Source organism: Polyodon spathula, chromosome 4, assembly GCF_017654505.1.
Source record: "Polyodon spathula isolate WHYD16114869_AA chromosome 4, ASM1765450v1, whole genome shotgun sequence".
In the NCBI taxonomy this organism is placed as follows: Eukaryota; Metazoa; Chordata; class Actinopteri; order Acipenseriformes; family Polyodontidae; genus Polyodon; species Polyodon spathula.
In genome coordinates, this window is record NC_054537.1 from 22,428,065 (window position 1) to 22,453,376 (window position 25,312).

The 25,312-nt window shown below is 37.3% G+C and overlaps 1 protein-coding gene across 2 annotated transcripts in view; it reads right to left on the reverse strand.

The window, feature by feature from the left end:
• Positions 1–16,248, reverse strand: part of LOC121314321 (acid-sensing ion channel 1C-like) — a 54,777-nt gene extending 38,529 nt beyond the window's left edge. For both annotated transcript variants that reach the window (XM_041247444.1, XM_041247446.1), the window contains exons 1-3: positions 15,163–16,248; positions 6,133–6,283; positions 3,751–3,878 (exon numbers count right to left, since the gene is read on the reverse strand). In XM_041247444.1, the coding sequence (XP_041103378.1) occupies positions 3,751–3,878; positions 6,133–6,283; positions 15,163–15,798 (915 nt within the window). In that variant the 5' untranslated portion in view covers positions 15,799–16,248. The remainder of the gene's footprint in view (positions 1–3,750; positions 3,879–6,132; positions 6,284–15,162) is intronic.
• Positions 16,249–25,312: the final 9,064 nt, after the last annotated feature.

The window sequence follows — 25,312 nt, forward strand, 5'->3', positions numbered from 1 at the left end:
AAAGTGTAAACTGTATAATAACTTTAGTACACAGTAGACTTACTCAAGAAAAATAATTGATTTGTTGGCCCCACCTTTACCTGCTTGTAGCAGAGCAGTGCTGGGCATGGAAAGGTTTTTTTGTCAGTCGAAGCGGGACTTACTGATTGTTGGCAGTTTTGAATCCAAGGCCGAATCGAGCATTTCATTTAAATTAGAAAAGTTGTCTAAAGTATTGGTTCATATCAGAAAGGTAGCGACTTTAATTGTGTTGGTGTTTGTGAGCCAAAAATGACTTCATGTGGTCAATTTGGAAAAGTGCTTACAGTGGAGTTTCATATTAATTAAAACACTAGTCTTGTCAAGTAAACAAGGTATCTGAAACCTACTTGTGCAGGTGTATTTTTAGAAACAGAGGTCAGTCTTAGTCCAAGCATGGTACAAGTTAAATATAAGGCTATTATAATTAACATGTTCATTATACCCTAAATTTAAATTAAAATAACTGAACTAATCACTGCATACTTAGTGGTTTTATTCAAAGGCTTGTGATAAACCCCTACAGTCTTTGTCCAATAAATTTTAACACACATTTGTAGATGAAGTTACACTGGCCCACTGACAACACACTGAAAATGTAACATAATATGCTGCTAAGAGGAAATATATTGTAGACCAAGGTTAATATAATCACACAAAAAGTTGAAGTTATTTATAAAATAGCATCTCTTTAAATACACATATAAACTTGTATCATATTGTATTGTCGCAAGGATCCTGTGAACTTTGGTTCACCTGACTTTTTAAAGAATGGAGGTGTTGAATATGAGAACTATGAGATCATGTTCCAATATTTTGGAAAGGAATTATATCCATTCATTTTTAATGTTTTTTTATAAACTCCAATTACTTATAAAAAGAGTTGACCGAATCCTTCTAGAATATATCATTAAATCAAAGATAAGAACTGTCAAGGCAGACTGATGATCGATTTAATTGGGACTCCTGGTGTATTCAATGGAGGGAAAATCCTATATAATCCCAGAGCAAGATCCCATTATGTACCATTGACCATGATCTTGCAAACTGACATGGTCCATGTTCTGAGGGTCTCTGAGAAAGTGATTTGCTATTTGGTCGTATTTAGAAGTCTCTACTTTTAAAACAGTTCTTATTTTTCATATATCCTACACTACACTTCCATATACTGGAAGGTAAGCATATATTTGAATTTCTATCTTTTTATATTGGATGCATTGCTATAAGGTATATGTATTATGTGTTAGTTTTAAGAGAGAGGTGTATTTAATGTTCTAGAATGTATCTGTGGGTGCTTTAGATTTTTGCATTTTATGTATTGAAGTATTAATGCTGTTAAACCTGTAAAGGCACTGGATTGCCCAGATTGCTTATTACTTGGGATTTATGGTGGTCTGCACATGGGGCAGACAGAAAGATGGGGTGAGGTATCATAACACATACACACACACACACATGCATGCACGGAACACCTGCCCCAGTGCCTCTTGGCTCATCGCTTGGGCACACGTCCGGCTTCCCTTCTCACTCTCTCAGTTGCTCCCTTTATTCCGACTGGTTGTCCGTCCTCTCCCTGTCTCTCTCTCACTTCCCTCAGATGAGGCTCTACCTCCGTGAATAGGGGCCTGTGTAGTGGCTTGGTCATAATAATGGTGTTTGCTGGGCAATTCCCTCTCAGTGTTGATGTCTCAATATTCTTCAGTGTGCCTGTCATCTCCTTCTCTCCCTTGTATTGAGCTGGCAGTCCTTATATACTGTTCTGCCCCTTCTCGCGTCTGAGAATTCGATTGGTGGAGACCTCTCAGTAGCTCTTGCCTCCCGTCCAATCAGTGCTCCTGCCAGCTGTCCATCACAGAGGTCTTTCGAGGATCTTAAAGGGTCCGCCGCTCTCCCAAGGCCTTTACAGTATGTATTACATGGCAGAAAATGATAAAGCTCATTATTTTATTTCTAGCTATTATTTAAAGAATATAAACCATAAATATTTGACCCAGAGGGAGCACCTGTTACATGACAGCATTCAAAAAGACATTCAACTTCTCACATAGTGGTTTCTTTGGGGGATACCCTTCTCTGTCTGCAAGTTTGATTGAATATAGCAATAACATAGGGAAATAACACAGATTTTAAAATGGTGCAGTATTTTTTTTTTAATTTAATAATCCTCTTCATCTTTTAAAATACATTTTGATTGGCTTAACATGCATATTAGTATTTGATATATAGTAGTCTCTTCCGCCAGTTACCAGTTCAAGTTGTGTCTACCAAGCTAAAGCACTTATAAGCATTTCAAAATCAGTGGCCCTTTTCAGATCTGTATAAAATATAACCTTCTCAAAAATCTTGTTATCCATTCTTTGATTTTCTGTGTACTTTCAGTTATGTTCTCCATTGTCAATTATTTGATTCCGAATACCAGCCCCCCCCGTGCTATTTTCATCACTCTCGTGGACTTCCATCTCTTTTATCTGACTTTCTTTTTGCTGAATTCATTGCTTTAAAGTAACATGGATGACACCATGAAGTATAGCACCATTTTGAAAAGAAGGAACCATTTCACGGTTGCATACAGTAATAGTGGAGGACCACCATAAGCTTGCTTTATGATTCCATTACACTACATGACCACTAGCTGCTTGCCACAGTACTTCATGCTTTGTATCTGATATGGTTTACTATTATATTATGTCAATTATATAGCACTGATGTTAAACTGATTAAGTAATTCCACCAGATTATCAAAGTTTTTCTTATCTATATATATATCTATATATATATATATATATATATAATGAAATTAACTAGGATCCTAAATTTACTATGATACCATGATAGTAAGTCATCTAGTCAATCAACCACGGTCAGTGTCATTAATACAGGTTCAAGCAAGCATAATGTTGCAACAAATTCAGCAGAAATAAATCACAGTAATTAAAGGCTCTACATTAACTTATATCACACACGCACACACACACACAAATAATCAGGATGGTCTCTCGTTCTATTGAACAATTTCACTTGAGCACTTGATTATGGGATTACGACTATTGATCTGCAGCCAACTGGAAATGTGCAGTGTGTACTGTATGTAATTTCTTTATAGTCTTGGTGTAACAGGGTTGACCTACTGCTTGATTCATACGATAGCTACATTAAAAAAAAAAAAAAAAAAAAAGGTTATTTCTACAGTAGAATCTAATTCCAAAGTCAAGAAATTCTATTTTGATTATTTAAATATTGATCTTATTTTGGACATCCAATCTGATAATATTTCATTTCTTCATTGTTTTTGTTTTGTTTTGTTTTGTTTTACAAAGCAGGCTTCTAAAGTGGTGGTAATAAACACCCTTCTTAGAAATTATAGCCATACCTAAAGCATATAATTAAATATTTACTCAATGGGGACACTGACCGAAAACCCTGCATGTAAGACCTGCAGTACTTTTACATATAATTATTGTATGGTTCTTTACATTACTTGTGTTAAAATATAGACAACTGGGACCAACAAAGTAGCTGGTTTTAACTAGTTTTAATACAATTTTAATAGTATATGTTTTAATTCACAATCCCACAATTCCATTGGGTGCAAATACAGACATTTATAAACTATAACCACTACGTAGGTGTGCGTGTAACATAAGGGTATGGATAAAAGGTTAATGTAGAGCCCTAAATGGCTGGGGTTGGTGAAGGTGGTGGGCATAGTGTATATTACTTCATGCTAAATACCCTTTGCTGCTGGCATGACACAAATGTCTGAAAACCAGGAGCTACACCAAATCCCAGCTGGTCTATGAAGGGAGGCTCATCTTGGCTGTGGATTTGAACTTTGATCCCTGCTTCATAAGAGGTCTCATCTGTGAATACAGCAGGTCATAGAAGGTAACAGTAGGCTCTCATAGCAAAACCCTACCCAACACTCCAAATTCCATTTTCATTTATCCAATATCAGTCAAGTTCAATATGTGACAGTACAGGACAAAAAAAAGTACAGCTTAAGATTGTGATCTGGTTTTATAGTTTCCGATATCAGCTCTGGACCTGATTGTTTGGCAATTTTTTTTTGAAGTAGTGCTTTATGTGGTAAATAGAAAGTAAACCCTTTTATGTTTAATTGTTCATTTAAATATGGTGTTTCGGCTGTGCAGATGTTTGATATGATGTGCTTGAATAAAACTTTTGAGTTGCAGCCAATAGTTTGTCTTTCATTTTAATACTGATGTTTTTTAAAATGTAAGTGTCATAACGACTGCTGGCGGTGGTTTTAGGTATGAGTATAACCACGACGGTTCTAGCGTTAAATGGTGAAATACAAAGTAAAGGGTTTTGCCTGAATAAAGGTTGCTGCATACAGTAAGTCCACTGTAATGTCATTTTAAATCTCCATAAAACATACATCAACCTTTAAAGCTGAAGACCATTATAAAAATTAATGGACTGTAACTTAACAGGAAAGTGGAATCAATCGGATTCAGTCTGTATTCACGGATCCAAAATGGAAAGTGCTTACAATTTATTGAATCAATGCACAGAGCAACTACTGTAATGTGTAGCTTGTTCTACTCACTTGACACACAAGATTTGAAATCTTAGGCGTTATTTGCACATGTTTTTTTTTTTATTTTTTTTTTTAGCATGGTTATTAGAAACGGTTAAAAATTGACATTCAGCTAAAAGTGGGGTGGGGAGATAGTTTAAACATGACCGTTGACTAGGCAGAATCTGGTAATTACAATCTAGTTAATGTATATGCTATGTGTAAATTGATGTAACTTTAAATGGACTGTAAACCTTTTGTTACAATATTGATGTGATATGGACAACATAGGGTACAGCAAAGGTAAAGTAATGTGCTTCTTGTAAACTTATTCCTCCCAAAGTAGAGCTCTGATTCTGTGTGTGAACGTTTCCCCCCAGAAATACATGTGACCAGTATGACCAGTGCTAGTGTATTGTTTGAGCACATTATTATTTATTTGTATTTTAATGTGGATTTGATTATTATTATTATTATTATTATTATTATTATTATTATTATTATTATTATTATTATTATTATTCTCATGGTTTATGAGTGTTTTGAATTGCATGTTTTATTTATGATTTATAATTACTGCACACTTTGTTTTATATAGGTTTATTTAGTTGATGCTAGCTCTCTCTCTATCAACCCAGGCTGATAAGTAGGGCTGATTGGATACTAATTAGAGGAAACATCGTAGCCCCCTGTCCCGCCCCGGCCTGTCCCGCCCCGCCCTGCCCCGCCCCCCAAGCTACTTGAGTGGAGCATTAACTTGGAGAGGAGAAAGAAAGAAAAAACAAGGAAAACAGGGGGATCGATAGAGAAGATTGCAATAGACGGGGAGAATTTGGGTGCAGTGACTGAACGTGCGGGCTGAGTGCTGAGACAGGCTGACTGGAGGATTTAGCTGGCGTAAAGTAACGTGTTTGAGAGGAAGGCGAGATACTACAGTAGGAAGGGCTGAAGTCGACTAGCCCTTCCGCAAAGTTAAGCGCCTCTCAATTTGTATTCTGTTTTTCATGTTTTGCACCATTGAGAATTTTGGAAAATAATCACAGGAAACAGTATTTTAGTATGATGTTCTAAGCACATAGCCTGATTTTATATTCTCTCTTCGTTGCTGCTTGATACCTTAATCTATTTATTGATATGCTATTTACATATTGCTTGTAGATATGAACATTTTAAGTTTTTATAAATATATCAGCATAATCAATAGAACTGTTTTAAGTAGTTTTAATTTAGTTTAATTTAATTAACACGGCACTGGCCTCAATGTTATTCTTCTAAGAAGTCTTGACTGTGTTTTGTTTGGTTATTTTATTTTGATTTTTTTTTTCCTTTACTGTTATTAGCTTTAGTCTTCATTATATTTATTTACAAACAAAATAAAAATTACTACTACTTAATCCTCCCCGTGCTGTCCATTCCTGGCTGCTGGTTGGTCAATGGTGTGACTCCCCTCTAGAAAGATAACTGACCCTGTGTTTAGCCTGAATTGTTTAGTCATTCAAATATATTTCTTGGGTGCAAATCCCCAGTGACGTAGCCGGAAAGTTCTACATTAGTGTGCCCTGCGACATGCTCACCAGTCTCGCCCCAGACGGGAAGGTACTCATCCTGCTGAATGTCCAGCATGATCTCCAGGCCATTCCCAGTCCCACCCTTCAGTGTGGTCAATATTGGATTGCCGTCTAGGCCAGAGTTAAACGTGTAACATTTCCCGTAGCGTGTGTATATCTGTGGGAAAACAGAAAGAGAAAGTTAACTTGCGCATTTAGTAGATTTTCAGTTTGTGAATTCTCCAAGAACATTCACACCTTGAACAACATGTTTTGTATAAAGATAAAAAAAAATAATCAAGCATCAGTAAGTGCCAGTACCATGTAATGAAAACCTACTGTGGGTCAAGTTTCATTTTTTATTACTAGATTGCACTGGATCTTACAACTATAAGACATTTTGACAGATCTTAGCAATATTACTTATCCTTACAATGCTTCATAACCAATAACTCTTGTCCAACTGTGTCACAAATCTCATTAGAAGTTAAAATAAATGAAAACAATATTACAAATGTGAAGATATCAGCCATCATTTTGGTTTTCCCACATCTCTTCTAGTATTGAATTTTACAATAATAATAATAAAAAAAAACTACAAATACAAAGCAACACAGCATCAGATGTCAAAACAACATTTATTTCTAACAAGGCATCACTTGTTATAGTGCCAGTCCTTTTGTGAAGAAACTTCATTTTTACTAGCAAAGAAATACTGGACATTGTTTATTTCACGTAGACAGGCTGGTGGGAGGCTAATTGGATTCAAGCAATGTAGAAGGCAATGACAAATGACCTGTAACATTGCCAGTTAGCCTGTGCTTTTGACATTATTTTATATGAGAAACAAATGGTCTTTAAAACTTAGAGAATAGCAGTGAGGTCATCACTCAAAAGCTTTCTACAGTATATTTGAATGCAGCTCTAACACATTAAAATCAACTGCATTTTAACTAGTAAATATTCAAGCCAAGCTTCCCTGAGTAGTATTTATTTTGTTTTTACATGGTAAGCCAGCTGTGTAATTATTCTTCTAGCACAAAATCCTTTCACTTGAAATTTAGTTGACATCACTAACACACAGTTGTAATTGAGAATCATAATCAAGCACTGACAAATATAGTACAGAGCAATTAGGACTTGTCACATGGCACTCAGTATCATGCTCTTATGACAGTCTTATGACTGAAAGGTTAGCTTCTATTTTCTTTTAAAAAATAAAAAAGTGAGATTTTTCACTCAGTATCTGTCTTTATTTAGAATAAGTACATGTGCTGTTGTGGATCAGTTTTATTGATTCTTAACTGTACTGTTATTCATTTAAATTAAATAAGACTTGCTGCTTTCAAAACTCACAACTGTCCTTACTTTTTGTCAGCCAATCAAGTGAATGTTAAGGTGAATGTGCAGTAGTCTGGTTTGCAGTTGTGATTTTGTGGGAGCGTACAAATTGCCATGATGCTGTGTTATTAATTGACTGTACTGTTCTGTACTACCAGTACCATGCACAATCACAACCAACTGTTCAACATAACAGTTCTTTAAAATATTTACTACGATCCAAAGAAGCGCATTCAGCATGCCATTTCAAAAGCTGTAATTAACTGCCATTAATGACTAGGATGAGGAACTGTAAGCTATGTCTTTTCTTCTTTGTGCTAATCCAGAGTAAGAATGCCCAGTAATCAGTGACAGGCTAATCATTACCACTTTCATTATTCATATCCAGTGAAAACAAATAAACCACTAGATGTTGTAATGCAGGTTTTATAGAATAAGCAAGATCTGAAATAACAGAAATTGTCAGAATTTCTTGTGGCTTATCAGAATGTTTAGAACCTGCTGCAGCTCTCCTTGCCCATTAACATGCATTAATTGGTGTCATGTTGGTTAACCAACAGGAAGAACCTACTGGTACATCTGAGTATTGAAATTGGGTCTCCGTCTCGAAGGTTACCAATAACGGACAGGCTTATCTGTGTATTTCAACTCAGGAGCAAATACTGCAGTACTGTTTACTGTGTACAATGACTAATATACAGAAGATGTTTCCATTTAAAAGCACTTCAAATGTAACATGTTTTTACCGTTTTGACTTGCTGATTTAACAACATGATGAAGCCCAAATGCATGTACTGTACAGTAACATATTTGCCAACTTTAGACAACTACTCAGAGCAAAGGAAATGCAATACATTTATCAAGACTACTTCATACTGGGGAGATCAAATGATCTGTGAGAGCAGCTTAGGCTTTTTTCTCCTCACCTCTACCTGCTTATTTTGCTTTTTAAGGTGGGCTTAATCCCTTGCTACCTTTCTTTCTTCTATACTGTTTGATGTCTGAACTGTCCAAGAATGTCATCTTTGTCAAAAAAGAAACCTAGCTCTCACTCTTCTTCTCTGCCTAAAGTGGAAAAAAAATAAACTAAATCTGGACGAGTCTGCCATTAGTGGGGCCTTCATGTCACACACTAGCCAATACTTGGAACAGGTGATATCTCAGATTGAAAATATAGCGACTGAGACTGCTGCTGCGATAGCCGCTTTGCATTCTGATTTTTCACTTTTCTCTCAGGAATTCAACACTCTTAAATCTGATTTTGCTGCTCGTCGCAAACAAGTGGATAGCAACAAGAGGGCTATAGCGACTCATGAGAACAAGATCGACCAGTTTTAGGCTAAGTTTTAGCCTGATTGGTTTGAAAGAGGGAGCTGAGGGCACAGAGACCGTCAATTTTTGACTAGATCACTTCCATTGTAGTTTCCTACCCTGTCTGGGATGGACATTTGAATAGTGTGGGCTCACCGTATTTACTCTGACCACGCTAAAACAAGATTCAGGCCTCAGACACCTTTAAGATACTTGGAACGCCAGGTTATCCTTCAAGTAGCCAGGAAGGACATCTTGTTCTGCAGCTAAGGAACTTAAATTCTTCCTGGATTATAGCAACCTCACAGCTCAGCGCCGCGGGGCCTTCTCTCAATCTATCACTTTTGCCTGTTCCCATGATCTGCAGGTGTTTCTAATTTATCCGATGGCTCTTAAGATCTCTTCACCTGTTCCAGTCCCCAGCTGATGCCCAAGCCTTCCTGGATTCTCTCGACTTCATGGACCCATCCCATGGCCTCCGGTTTTTCTCCCTTTCCTGCTGGGGAGACACAATTTGATGCGATGAAGGTGGTCGGCTTTGCTGGCGACGCCTCAACCTCGGCTGTTCACTCTCCAAGTCCTTGGATACTTTCACTTGATGGAGATCTGCTGATGACATCGGGGAGCACCTGTTGCTGTTGTTGGGTCGTAGTTGCTAATTTGGACTGTTCTGGACTTTAATTGTTATTATTGTTATTAAAGATGAAGGAAAGATTGAAAAGAAAGGAACTTTTTTCTTTGGATTTGTTCTCTTTGCTCTCTATAGTACTTTGGCTGCACTCTGCTGTGCTCATAGTTTTGGTCTTTTTTCACGACACAATGTAAATATCTTCTTTCTTTGAATATTTCACTTTAATTTTATTGGATTTTTGTATCATGGGGTTTATATAGATTGGGAAGGGAACAGAGCTCTTGCTTGCCCTGTCTACCAGAGTCACGTATAGATAAATTGTAGGGTGGGGGTCACTGGATTTTCGATTTTCCCGTGCTATATACTTGTTTTTGTGGGGTAGGTTTTTTCTGGGGGGGGGGTAGGGTGGTTAATTCACTGACACAGGAGACTGTAAAGAAAACTAGTGCTAAACCCCACTTGGGTGCACAATTTATTGTTGTCCACAAGGTGGCAATGCTATCCTGTGGATCAGTATGACGGTTTTAATCCCTCGGTAGAAGGGACTGAGGGCGTCATCCCAGGAAGGGACCTATTAGCAACTCTTGTATAGAGAGCTCAGAAAATGCCTACCAATAGGCAGGCATATCCCATACATAATGTTGTTGGTGGTCGTCTTCGAATTGAAAGGGAATAACGTCTCAGTAAAATCTCTGAACTGGAAACTAAGTTAGCATTTTTAGAACATGCTCACCAGAGCTCCCACTCTGAAGCCACTGAGCTCGATCTCAAGCTTATTAAGAAGGAACTTCATTTGCTGCTTAGACAGTGGGCCAAGTTTCTTATCCATACGAGACAAAGATTATTTCAACGGCAGCAGAACTTCCCATTTACTTGCTCTGAGACTGCATAAAAACAAGCGCTTTGCAGATATTTTAGCTGTTAAATCCACACAGGAAGATTTAATAGATCCCTCCCAAATAAACTCGGCATTCCGTTTCTTTTACTCTGACCTTTTATAGCTCTAATATTTACTTTGATAAGAAAACCTGCATGTATTTCCTCCAAAATCTCCAAATGCCACACCTTTCACCCACTGAATCTGCAGCGCTCAAGGCCCCCCTATCCTTGACTGAACTAGAAGAAGCATTACAGAGTATGAGCAAGGGGAAATCCCCAGGCATTGATGGTATTCCTCCTGAACTTATTTTAACCTTTTGGACTCAATTGGATCCTCTCATGCATAATATGATGCAAACTGCTCTAGATAGAGGCTCTCGTTGTAGAGACATGAATACTGCTGTTATTTCCCTCTTACTAAAAAAGATAGAGATTCTATTCTCTGTACGAGTTATCGTCCCCTATCTCTTATAAATTTGGATGCTAAGTTATATGCTAAGGTTCTATCACGCTGTCTGGAGACCTATATGACTCATTTAATTCATCATGACCAAACAAGATTCATTAGGACCCGTCTGGCATCCCATAACATTCGCCATCTACTTCATATTATACATGCTGACCCAGATATCGCTGCTCCCTGCGCTTTACTCTCACTTGATGAAGGGCATTTGTAAGTAAGCAGGAGAGTTTTTAATATAATCCTGAACTTTACAGGTAGCCAGTGCAGCTGGGCAAAACGGGGGGTGATGTGATCACGTTTTTTACATCTCGTAAGGATCCAGGCAGCAGCATTCTGAACTAGCTGCAGTCGGTTTATGGTGCGTGCCGGGAGACCAACATATAGAGAGTTGCAGTAGTCGAGTCGAGAGGAGACAAATGCGTGACAAAGTATCTCTGCATCCGGGAGGGAAAGGTAGGAATGGACTTTGAAGATGTTTTGAAGATGGTAGAAGGAAAATTTGACCACGGAGGAGATGTGGGCATCAGACGAGAGGTTTTTGTCAAGAAGTACACCTAGGCTTCCTACTGTGGGGAAAGGTAGCAGAAGACAGTTTCCAAGGTCTTAAGTTCAGTTTTAGCCCCTACTAGAAGGAGTTCAGATTTGTTACTGTTCAGTTGAAGAAAATTGGCAAATATCAGAGGGGCTACCATTGTCGAGTTTTAAGTAGAGCTGAGTGTTGTCAGCATAGTTGTGTTGATGGTTGTGTTTGCCTCTCAACTCTATGAGGGGGGGGGGGTGACCCTGTCTTCTAACATACCGTTGGTTAAACATTTCAGATATCTGGGTATTGATATCCACCCATCCTTACATTATACGTTGTGTCAAATAATTTTAACAAAATCTTTGCTCAGGTGAAATCTGACTTAGACAGATGGTGACATCTTCCTAATTCGCTGCAGGCCTGCATCTCTACAATTAAAATGAATATAGTCCCTCACATCAATTTTTTCAAATCAATGCTCCCTCTTTCTCCCCCTTCCAGATACTGGAACAAACTGCACACTTTGAAAATTTATTTGGAAAGGTAGACAGCCACATATTAAATTTTGCACTTTACAGTGAGAGAAGATTTCGGGAGGTTTATTGCTGCCAAACTTTAAATGATATTTTTGGTCATTTATATTACGTTCACTTACTGTCTGGCTTGATCCTGATGTTCCTGTCTCATGGCGATTACTGGAAGAGAAAGGGAGGGAATGGGGATCTCATTTGTTCTTGTTTTTTTGTACTGTTATTGTTCTATGAGTTCCTCAAAAAATATTTGGTCACAAAAAGACTACTTCCTACTGGCAACCCATTCACTACTTGTTTTGACTGGTTTCATTAAAGTCCCTCACAGGAAATATATTATGGGTTCAAACAAAAGAGGTCACTGTGAAATGCGAAAGTGTCTTTGGCCCGGAACAATGCCTAGCATGTACTCGGAACATTATCCATTTATCAACTAACCAGATGCCTCTAAAAACTGTAATTTCAGCTCTTTGCCACTAGATGGATAATATCTTGTTTGAATGTGTATCAAAATAATAATACAATTTAGTTGTGTAAGATCATTGGGAAAGAGTGCCAACAAATATGTGTGTGTGTGTTGCTTTCATATCATTGAACTTGAGACCTACATAAGGAATTAAAATGCACCAAATGGTAACTGTATATCATTGTCTTTGTAGAAAAGAGTTCTGTGGCAATTCGCTGGATGACAAGAAGGCAGTTGAGGTCTGTGGGTGGCATATTTGCTCCATCACTAAAAGGATTATAAAAATCAATTGCATAAGGAACATTTCTTAACAAGCAGCTGCCAGCTTATTTCTGCTTCAAAGTTCAAACTGTTTGCTATGTAATGTATTCGAACGGCTGTTCTTATTATCAAATGTGAGGACATTAATGAACGTTTTTTGTGTTTTTCCCATGACATTTGGTAATAACCTGACAGTTCATCTGTTGAAATTATTGTAATGGGAGCGCAATGATACCAATCAGTCATCCATTCAGTGGCAGTAGTAGGCACTGCATCAGTAGAAATGACTTATCCTAGGCAATGATTTTCTAGGATTAGCACTCGGGGATAGGGGTCTTTTCAAGTTCAATTCAAATTCAACTTAAATTCAAATTTCTTTGCACAAATTATGTGGGGACTGATTGCAGGAGCTTGTTTATCCTGTTGGGACAGCGGTTAATAACAACAATAAAAAGGAACTGTTAAATCAGTTATTTAGCACCATTCAACACCAGGCGTCTCAGAATGCAAACTAACTAACTTTCTGTGTACTGCGGGAGAAAAATGGCACATTTAAATAGATGTTTTTTTTAACCTATGAAATTGTCTCCCCCAATTAAAAATGTCAAATTGTTTTTTATTTGACACTGAGAAATGTCATCACAAAGCTCTGGGGGTTGCTCTGCTAATTATCCACAGTAGACAATTTTGGTGAAGCTTTACATTTTACTTCTTCTTAAGACATTAAAAATCTCTCTAGCTTTCTTTGTGTTACGTGGGCTCTTGCTTAGTTCACATCTAACCATTTATTTTTATTCCCCGGGGCGACAGATGCATTTGTAAATAACAATGTGCTAATGCGTGGCATTTTTATTAGTTTGTTTTGTTATTCAGTTTCATCACAGCCGAGCACTTCAAGTAAATTGCTTTTGATGAAAACATGGAAACAGTCAGCCAGCGGAACAGATTAGATACACATTTCCTTATCTTCTTAAACAAACGTGGAACAGTAATGATAAAGTAAAACTAATAATTAACAGTACCTGATTGGTATGCATTCAACTATAATAAGGGTAAAATAACAATTAGTTATGTATGTAGTTAAAGTTATTGTGCTTCAAGAAATGTAAGATTGAATTTAGATTATTTGTTGTTATAACAGGTTTGGATCCTAATTAAGTAGGAATAACATTTTGTAACAATAATATGTTAATGGCACTGCTAGTATAAAGTTAGAAAGTAATTACATTTATTCTAAATGCATTTGTTTCATATTCTTAATAAACTATATTGCTATATCTTACATGTATAATTATTTATTATTATTGACTGTTTATAAAAGGTACAATAAGGAAAAGAGACTCTTCCAGCACAGCAGACAGTGGCTCAGTGAGCCTAGAAACTTGTGTAATTTACATAACAGTCTAACCATTCCCTGTACATTTCACATCCTGTCAGAATATTTTGACAGTTCATTTTTCAACATTTGTGTTTAACAGGTTGATAGGAAATATATCAGAAGACTGAGGGTGCTGTTTTCAGGTATAAATGCAGGGTTGCCTATGTTTTCAACCATTCACAGTAAATTAAAAGCTGACGAGTCTTAATTACTTTAAAAGTTTTTTTTCCTCACACTTGGACCATGTTGAACAAAAGAATATAGTGTGGTCAGTAACTCTAAAATGCCAAAATGCAAGAGAAATACAATCATCATTTATAAAGCTGCTGAAAAACAGGTCAGTCCAGTCTTGGTACCAAAAAGCTTTATATTATAAACAATCAAATACGTACAAGTAAATCCTTGTTCACTTTTGGGGTTGATTGTGACAATCCTATAATTGCTATCCTAATTTTTCATGGACCTCATTTCACACTTTTTATGGCTGGACAGAGGTGATGGTTTACCACAGAAGACCCTTAAAACTGCAACACTTTAGTGACCTACTTATATAGAAGGCACTGTGTACAAGTTGTATGTTCAAACACTTTAAAAGGGCTTTCAGAAATCTCAACTGAGAATATAATTTATTAGTAAGTTTCTACATCATTAAGCCTCTCTTGGCCAATTAACATGCCTCATTCACAAAATTACAGTTATCTTCCCCATAATAGTTTGTGTTGTAAGTGCATAAAAAATTGATCTACATGTATCTGTAAAGTGGTATTAATGCATTGTAGCAACAAGCACACCAAAGGTTCACCTCATTTTAATAAGAAACAAGCTATTATTAGGCTCCTTATTGGAATTTAGGTTAACCATTGAGCTTTTGTTCATACGTTTTCTTAAACACTATTACAGTACGCTTAATCTCAACCCTTGCTGCTGCGTGATAAACCCGTCTTTTGTTTGTGCAGAAATAAAAATCATTAAAATAAAAAGCAAGGCTGGGTGTGTATCTGAGTCGCATGTCAGATTACAGTAAAACAGATTAGCTGTGATAGCCACATACTGTTCTGCAGTAGCACCATTTCCTGAGCCAGGTAAAGGGGTGTGTGATCTGAATCAACTGCATTCAACAACACAATTATAGGACTGAAATGCATTGCAGCTGGTTATTTTATTTCAAAAGAATGGCTAGCATAATTTCAATAACTGCACTTAATTGTTTAGTACTGCAACAATAAACAAAAGTAAAACCTGAATAAATCATTAGACATAATTTGCTTACGTACAGGTGTGAAGTTCCTAAAGGTGCAAATTCCTCCTTGAAACTTGCATTCCAAAAGCATCTCGTCCATCTGGTGACTCAGCCTATTCATCATCTCTGTCGTGTTGACCACAAAGTGAGCCGGGGGGGTGTAATGATTAAAGTCCATCAGATCCATGAGCATTTTTTTCCTGTCGTCCCGGAGGACATGTAGGCTGTTCTCGTTGACTGAGTAGTTCATGTGCAGAAGGTCTAGCCAATAGCCGCTGTAGTAGAGATCCATCTTGGTCAGCCTGGACATGCGGAAGAGGTTGTGGTTGCAGATGGTCACGGCTGGGAAGGAAAGGTTCTGAGCCCACACCATGTGGATCTTGGTCACTGCAGGATAAGACATCAGATAAAGAATACGGTTCCACGACCACATGGACAGCAATCCGACGCAGATAAAGAAAGCCAAGAGCCAAAATGCCCTACGTGGCTTTGAGCTATTGCTGGCGAAGACATACTTTAGCCCGTGCAACTTGGTCTTCTTCACAAAAGACAGGGTGATTACCTTAAATGTGAGGGGATGATCGATTTGGGTGGTCATTGATGTCTGTTTTTCCTCACTGGGGTTGGATTCATGGGTAATAGGGTCAAGTACATGGTGTACTGATGCCATAGTTGGGCAAAAAGCCAAAAAACAGCTAACCAGAATATAGTTCTTAAGAACACAAGACGTTTTTCAGTATAGTTTTCTTTTGACACAAGTTGATGGAGATGTGTGACCTAACACCAAATCCGCAGGAGTCCACTTAAATGAATATTCCTATTTTAAAAATTCCTTAACAAGTCATTCAGATAATGTATTTTTCTTCCGTTCATGTGCTCTAGTTTGTTTCCAGTTATGACCTGGCTTTTCCAAAGCAAGAATTTAAAGAAACTAAAAGTTTACAATCCTTTTAAAATCCAAAGCTTACCTTCAGCAACAACAGAGCTACAGTGCCTTAGTCGCATGTGAAAATGTTGCCTGGCTGTTTGCAATCCTTGCCACTCTCGCAGCTAATCCCCCACGCACTTGTTAAGATTCTGTTTAGTTTCATTTAAAACTCCTCTCTTTTCACCCAGCTGCTGTAAGACATGCATTCAGAATTAGAGATTCCTGTAGTTGTGTTGTGAGTCTTTTGAAGTGCATAACTCCTCCCCTCTGCTTGGAGATAGATATGTGTCTAAACTTGCAACAGGAGCTCAAAAGCCATTCTCTATTATGAGAGAGAACAAAGAGAGAATGTAGAGAGGCAGCAACACAGACGTATTCAGACGAGTGAACTTTAGCCTATCGCTGGAAATCTAATGAATGCCTGACTTAATGTTAGAAACATTTAGTATGTCTGAGGCAGTCTATGACAAGATGACAGCTCATCATTAGCCACTGGCTGGTGAGTTTAGGAATGTAACTGCCCTGGAAATAAATTCATACTGTATAGCACTGCCAAAATCATCTGGTATTGAAATAATAAGTAAGGTAATAATTTTGGTCTTATCGACTATATTTACTATATCACTAGAGGTAGTTTGTTTTTGTAATCATAGGGGTAGCCTTTTTGTAATAACACAAACATAACAATGCTGTCTTGCTACCTGAATCTATTTACAAATTGGGAGCTGGAAACAAAATGTAACATATAGAAAATTTCTCACTCTCTATCCAGTATATACTTGTAACAGATTACAAAAAGATATAGCTTATCAATTATTATCATCTTACTCACTGATTAATGAATTTGCTTAAATACAGATGCAGGACTTTTTTAAAAAATTTACTGGAACACATTTTCAAAACTTTTATTCAGTCTCAAAAAACACCTGGCAACTTTGACAAAACTTGGACTAAACAACAACAATTTTTGACCAACTTACACCTTAAATCAGATAAGCTACAGCTCCATTGTTTTCCAGTAGTTTTACCGTACCAGCATTATCCATGTATTTGTAAGGTTAATGCTGGGATAACCGTGGATGAAATGCAGGTTGATTCCCAAGTTCTGTAAAATGCTTAAAAGCAGTATCTTAACAGTTGACAGCATTATTTGAGTATATGATACATGATCATCGTCTGACTGCTACCTTAATCAAGTACAGGGTCTAAAATATAAAAAAACTACAGCAGTATAACGTATTAAGATTGCACACTGTTTGGTTATAAGACTGAATAATGATAATTAGGCTAATGTAACTATATTAGTGAAACAAGTTGAAGCATTACAAATAAAAATGTCCAGGGACATGGCAGATTTATTGTGATTTAGTGCTCCTCATAATACACTGATTTAATGCCTGTATTACTGGACCTTATTTATGTTGAGGCAACAAGTGGTAAAGTCAGTAAAGATTGCCATAATTTACAGCAAGGATGGTGCTGAGAGACGCTGAATAACAGAGTACTGAAATAAAGTCTGACAGCAGTTACTCATGATAAGTACTGGAGGTGCTTTGGCTCTTCTTTGCCAGCAGACCATACATATTTGCAAGCCTTGGTTTAGCGCCTGCATCACGGAGCAAAACACTTGGCTACGTTCTGTATTTGTAATCTCTAGGCCAGAACAGTGCAATGCAGTTCTCTTCAAAATGTTGTAAACGTTTGATAGGAAAAAAAACAGAGCAAACAGACACTCTGCATAGAGCTTGTGTCTTTTCAGAAATTAAAAAATCTAACAAAGAAATATACAGAAATGTGATTTTACAGCTCAGAGAACTGTAAACCCTTTGCAGGCAATGCAGAACACAGAGTGTGGCCAAACAGAAACGTTTCTGACATAACAATTTACTTTAATTTGCAGTACATTATTTACTTAAATTATGTATTCTGGTATCTGCAGTCATTGCTTTATACCAGCGGTTTTGAAATGTTTTCTAACTGGGACCCACTTTTTAGCAGTGGGTAGAGCAGAGTTGAGTACACTTTTCAACAGCAGACATTACAGTACAAGAATAATTACAGTATCATACAGATCTAGCCAAGCTCATTAAAACATCAGGGGGTGATGTAAGGACATGAGTGATTTGCAGGTGCAAAACTGCCAAAATGCTGCCGTAAATCGTGTTTAGCAGCCATAAAGTCTGATTTTATTAGTTGCTAAAAATACGGCGCATGTAAAGAATGGTGTTCACCTAACAGTTTGCACCCACTATCAAATGTGCCCTTTTCCATCATTAATCCATTAAAATTATATTGAAATGCATTCAAGTGAAGAAAAGAGCTTGCAATTGGGCAGGATCTGAATACTAAGTGGGTGCAAATATTATAATGTGTGTAACAGGGAGAGATCTGTGCTGACTCTGCTGGCGTGTTCACGGGCTGCAGGAAGAGGGCGGCAGTCGCCCAACAACCGCCTGTGAGTCATGGCAGTGACACGGGGAGGTGGGAAAGTGTGAGTGTGGACTTTCCCCCTCTCTGAATGGCCGAGAGGCGGGTCTTGGGTGATTGTCGGTCCTATAAAATAACGCTCTGTTGTTTCCTCAGGTCTGCCCACTTAGACGCGCTAAGGGTGCGGACACTTTGATTCGGGACCGGGAATCAGTGAGACAGAGAGAGAGAGCGGGGAACCCTTGGGCAGACCCCGGCGTATTGTGAAAGAGCAGGCGAGATAGCCGAGAGAGTAGGACGGTGATCCGGGTCGTGCGGGTAGCGGCGACCGGGATAACGCTGCCGAGTGCAGCACCTTTTATTTGTAGTTTTATTACTGTTTTATTTTCCCTTGTTCTTTTCGCCTTCTGTTTCCATTATTATTTCTTTGTGCACCTGCGAGTGCATTTGCGCTTCGTGTACCAGCTGTGGTATTTCTGTGGTGCTGTCTATCATCGTTGATAGGCAGCCCACGGTCAACAGTGCCCTCTGCCGGAGAGAAAAAAAAATAACCGGTCTAAAATAAAACTGGGCACCTGTGTGGTGTTTCCCGAATACACCTGTCTGTCTCCTGGTCAGTGAATTACCCACACCCCTTTCACAATGTGATGTAAGGTTTTTGCCTTCAATTTACTTTACACCTCTTCTTACAAGGTGCAAACCATTGTAGAATCAAGTAACTAAGATCTGTATAAAAGAATACACCTGCAGAGACCTATCATTGGCTTCAGGATGACTGCTGTGGTACACTTCCTGATGCAGCGACACTTGGATCTTGTTGAGGAGGCAGGAACACATCTGGAGGAGAAGGTCAAGACGAAGAAGACCCTCATATTTAATCCCTGGGTCACTTTGTTTGAGATGCCAGAGGATGCAGTGATAAAGCGTTATCATATCACTCCACAGCTCATCCTAGATCTAATAGCCGAATTCAGGGACAAGCTAGACCCCAGCGTCAATCTAGGGACTGCACATGTGAAAGTGCTGTGTTCTCTGCACTACATAGTCTCTGGTTCCTTTCAGACTACAATTAGAATGTCTGGAGGGATAGACCAATTCACCTTTTCCAGTGCTAGGCAAAGTTCTGGATATCATGCTAAAAAGAGCAAGCCAATACATATCATTTTCTAAGGATACTAGCATAATAGATGTTGGCTAAGGCTTAAACTCTCAGTTCCTCCTCAGAAAACTTGACCTGACTGACATATCACAGACCCTGATTAGCACTGACCTTGGACTACCTAATATTAGTTTAGGTAAACCTCTAAATGGTTCTAGTTTTTTTTTTATTAGTTTTCATTAGCTTAACAAATCTAAACAACATTTTATTCATAATTGGATTTAAAGGGAAATTTAAAAATAGCTCTAAAGCACCAACTTCCTTAAGATATATGGTGTCCATAAATAAATAGATAAAATACATACAATTATACATACATACATACATTAAATAAAGAGAATAGTGAGCAACAAATACTTCCTAAATTATTTACTTTTCAGACTTTCACTAGGCAAAGTTAGAAAAATTGCCAGCTACATTAAGACACATATTGACAGGATGTAAGGTGGGTCTTAATCAAGGACAGTTTACTTTGCATCATGACCAGGTGCTGCAATGTTTGGCCTTAACATTGGAAGACATGCGCAGCATGACCAACAGTTTGCCACCAGTGCCAGCAATATATGACACATGAGGAGCAACATTCCTCTATCCAGGGGAGAAATCACCAAGAAAAGGTATTAAAACCAAAACTCGTCTAGGACAACTGGAAGCTGCTAGAGACTGGAAAATGCTGGCAGATGTTAGACAACGGGTTATTTTCCCACCTAAGATTGCCACCACTAACCTTCAATCAGCACGCCTAGTTCACCTTGTAGAGTTAACAATGCTATGGGAGGATGTGTTAATGAGGCATATGAAAGGAAGAAACTGAAGTGGAACAGAGAGAATGGAAAGTCCAGGTTTACCCAGTGGAGGTGGGTTGTTGAGGATTTGTGGCACACTCCACAACCTGGTTTCTCAGAGACAACGGATTCAGTGGTCAAGAGTTGCGACACATAGTGAAGAACTTATCTGAAACAGCAGAGAGGAGCAGCAACTGGCTCTGGTTGAGAGAAAAAGATTCTGGTTGGGGAATTCAAGTGCTGTAGAAAAAAGGCAACGTCGATGTAAAGGAAGGTAAATAAGCTGGGCTTAGCTGAGTGGGGGACGGAGGGGAGTGATGCTGGAACGCCAGAATCACTGTCGAGCTCTCTTAAGGTGTCATGAGCTAGTCGACAAAACTTGCCCACTTGAAGACCCCAGAGAAGTATTCTACTCAGCTTAGTCCAGATAGTTGTTATGCTGATGTACAACTATACAGCCATTGTGTGTGCTGATGTCTCAGGGAGGCAAAATAGGCTGATCCCTGGAGCCAGCATTACACTTCAGCCATCAACACCAGGCAGAATGATGTCTACATCATCAGATGGCAGATGGAAGGGAACGCAGATGGATCACATTAGTTTACAGTAAAAGAAGCTATGTCTTAGTTGGTGCTTATCTTGGCGAGAGCTGAGTCCAATATCAGCATGAAGTTTTAACACCTACTCTCATGTAATGGAAATAATTTGTTCTCATTTGAAAAACTGTTTTAAGGATAGCATGGCTATAATTATAATTTAATTTAGGGTTTGTAGATATTTTGTTTATTTTCCACATCCTAATACTCATTTCAATATTTATTTCTATTTTGCTTATTAAGACATATTATTATAAATATGAGACACCATACACAAAACGAATTAACTTAAAAAATGACATATATATGTGTGTGTGTGTGTGTGTGTGTGTGTGTGTGTGTGTGTGTTTAGCCCACTGTTCAAACCAATAGAGGTCATCAGTGTGTTTAGCTGACTTTTTTTTAAATTTATTTAGCTTGATTAGTAGAATTTAATGATACTGCACTGTAGGTAATCAAACTTTTTTTTTCTCTGTGTGTCAGAATCAAGAGGACGATTAACCCAGTATGATTAAGAAGTGTGGACTCTTAGCTACATGTCCCCAGAGTCACTGGGTCATGCTTCAAGGCAAATCACTTTATTCATTGCCAGAAACATTGCCAGAAACAATAAATACAGACCAAGACTTGGTAATATTACCAAGAAGGTAATATCTCAGACCTGTCCTGGCTGTGAACCCACTTTCTATACAAAACAACATTACACCCAGATCATAAAATGAGATACATTCCTGGAATATTACTGGTAGCTGTTATTATTCATTACACTCCAGAACATTTAAGACTGTTCAATAAATATTTCATCCATTGTTTTATTGGCCTAGCCTTTCAGGAACCCAGAAACGGTGGTATCCTTAATTAAATGTGTTATGTTAACTGATGTTGGCTTGGCTCATATGTTAATTCTATACATCCACCTTGTCTAATATAACTGAGATTGGGTATTATAAACTAGGGACTTAAAAAAAAAATAGTATGCTGTTTGTAGAGTGTATCTTTTATAACAGAAATCATTTTGCATGGTGTGAGTAGCCAAAACCCCTCAGCCCAAATTACAATAGATGACATCTAGTGTACAAAAAGAGGAGCTATGACAGTGTTCATATCTGTGTTTGGTATCAGATTGGTGTGATAAAAACAGATGCAAATGAAAGCCCATTCTAACAATAACCCATTTAGAATGACTAAGATAATGCCAATTTTAACACAATCTTAAACCTCAAATCCCTTCCATATCTGTAAACTACCCCTGTACTTAAAAGGATACACTCTACATTTTCAGACTATTTCTTACCAGTTTAATATCGTATATATTAGTTTTTGTATAATTGCTCAATTGCTATTTCTGTTTTGATCATTACTCACTTGGTTTAAATACTAATAACCCTTGAAACATTAACTCTGAATGGAGGTGGTTTTAGTTACTTTCTCCACTTTTCTACTACAATACTTTATTAATGTTTTATATCATTGCACTTTGTATTTTATTTCCTTGCTCCCTCTGAAAAGCAGGAAAAGAAAAATGGGAGAGCGTATTATAGCACATAATACCAATTAAAAGAAATACAAAGTTACTTGTCTTTAAATAAGCATAGATAAATATAACATCTAAATATGGTATCAGATATCAGAATAGTCTGCACTCACATATCCTACCCTATAACATTTTGACTTCCATTTTTTCAGGGAATTAAAAAAAGATACAATGTCAAAAATACATAGCTGAAAGGACTGTATTTTCATATAAATAGACTTCCATTTAGATATACTGTAGTTGGTTTTGTTGCTACAGTACTATATTTTCAACAGAAGTAATTTAAATTCCGATCTATCACGTGCCAAAAGACATGACTGGACCCGTAGACTGTAATACAGTACATACTTTTAAATTCGGTACATATTGTAGCAATATGTAAAATGACCCATTAACGACCAAAGAGCAAAATCAAATCAAAATGTTACCGATGCACAGAACTGGGTAAAACGCAAACAGAAATGCATTTGTTAACTTCATGCCAAAGTACATGCTCTGTATCACTCTGTCACAAGCAGTTACCAAAATTGAAACAGTACTGCATTCAAAAATGCAGAATATATTGCTCAATAAGGCCCTAATGTCACAGTTAACTTGTAAATAAATATGCACAAAAGGAACTAAAGATCACAGATTTAAAAAAAAAAAAATACATCAAAGTATCAAACTTTTTAATGATTACATTGATTTGCATTACGGTAGCTGGTCTCATTCGCTTTGTTGTGCTGCATTTTGGTCAAGTGAAACTGGAGTAAGGGCTATGACGACTAATCAAGTACATTATAACATTGAAGAGGTGGGCTTTGTGTCAGAAGACTGGTGACAGAGTCAGAAATCATGTGTGACGGGTAAGTGCAATAATTTGTTACACACACACACACATATAATGGCAATTGATTTGCTTCTTAATACAAGGATGGTAAAACGCGACTGACGTGTATTTGAGTGTTGTATATCCGAGTGCTGATTGTATATTATCTTTCTAAATTGTTCATAGAGCTATTTTAATGAGCTTGGCTAAGGTTTAAAAAGTACAGTGTTTGTGGCGTGAGGTTTATTGCAGCATATACTGATTCTATACTATATCGTAGGATATAGCAACTTGAAATCCCTGTAGATGTCGGCAGTCGATTCCAAACTCGATTACAAAAATTTGTTATAGAAAAGTCTTGATCTCATGGAAAGAGTTTGTGCTTGAAAAATCATATAAAGTTTATCCATCAAAACTGTCCTCTTTAATTAAACATTCTCTCATATCCTTGACTCAAGATGAATATTTAATTTGAGATAATGGCAAGAATCAAGAATATGTTCAATTTTAATTTCCTTTAATACTGTTTCGAAATTACTTTTTCAAATAAATTAAGCCATTTTATAAAATAACCATAAGACCAGTCAGAATAAATTGCTTGTTTTGCAAACTGGCAGGAACTTATGTGAAAAAGATAATGTGCTAGATATACTTTCCCTGACTGGGTACAATTACTTTCTCTATTAACAGATAACCAGCACATTCCTTATTCTAGAGAAACATCTCCTACTACCATCACATTCCTCAAGCATAAGAGGTGTTTCCCTTTACATAGGTAATATTTCCCATAAATAATTTTAGGTTACTATGTCTTTAAGAAATGTGCTTCAGAACTGCCACCATCTTTCTTTAAATGCTAGAGTTAAAATAATGCCTTTGATTTCCAATCATGGGCTTATCGACTCAGGAATTCCATTATTGCTGTGTTTAACACAGTAAACACATAGTTGGTACAGTATACTGTTAATGTGATTCACATTTTTATAATATATGTATTGTTTTTCATACAATTAAATTTATGACAATATCTATTCCAGTGTACATGATTAGAATTCATATCCTTTCATTCATAACTTCAAATGCTTAGTCAGAATTCCAAGGTGGATCTACAAGAAACAACCAAGTACACTCCTCTTTATGATACACTGAAGCAATGGATTAGGAACCTATCACCTTCCTCCAGTATTTCAGGGGATCCATTCTCAAGGTACACCCTAGCGAGGCAAGGGAATGGGGGTGGAGTGTCTGTGAGGTTGTCAGACAGAACAGCGAGAGTGAATAATTGACAGCAACAACACAGAGCTCCATGTATATTCCTGGAAAATACTGATGCTCCCCAAACTGTTGTTCTCAGCTTCTGAAGAATAAATTGCTTTCATTTTATGTACACAACATCTTGCAGAGTATTCCATGATTTATAATATTCAGTTCCAATTACGATCTCAGTTATTAGACTGAATAGAACGTGTACAATGTTCAACCAACGTAATACGGTGGTATAGGGAAATAAGGGTTACATATGCTTTAAAATGTGTGTTAAAATGTGTTAAGCCAACCAAAGTTGCATCGTACCTGTTAATTGATGCAGCAAATTTGTATTTTAAAGATTTAAGGGATGAAAGTCATATCTTAAACTAATACAATTTAAAAAATAAACATTATAATAGTGCTTTTTGGAGTCCCGCTATATCACCGATAGTTGTGTTGTGGTGTGTCAGAAATTGAAGCAGACAGAAGAGGGCGTCTTTTTATTTATTCATTGCAGATGAAATGCAGAAAAGATGACACTGTCCCTTTAAACAAATCAATACAAAAACCTAACTCTGTTTGGAGCACTGACTAACTTTTTAGGGTAATAAACAAATATATTCAATCTCTAACTAGCTAAGCCTTTTCCCTGATTAACAAAATAACACATCTTCAAAACAATATACTGATCTTAAG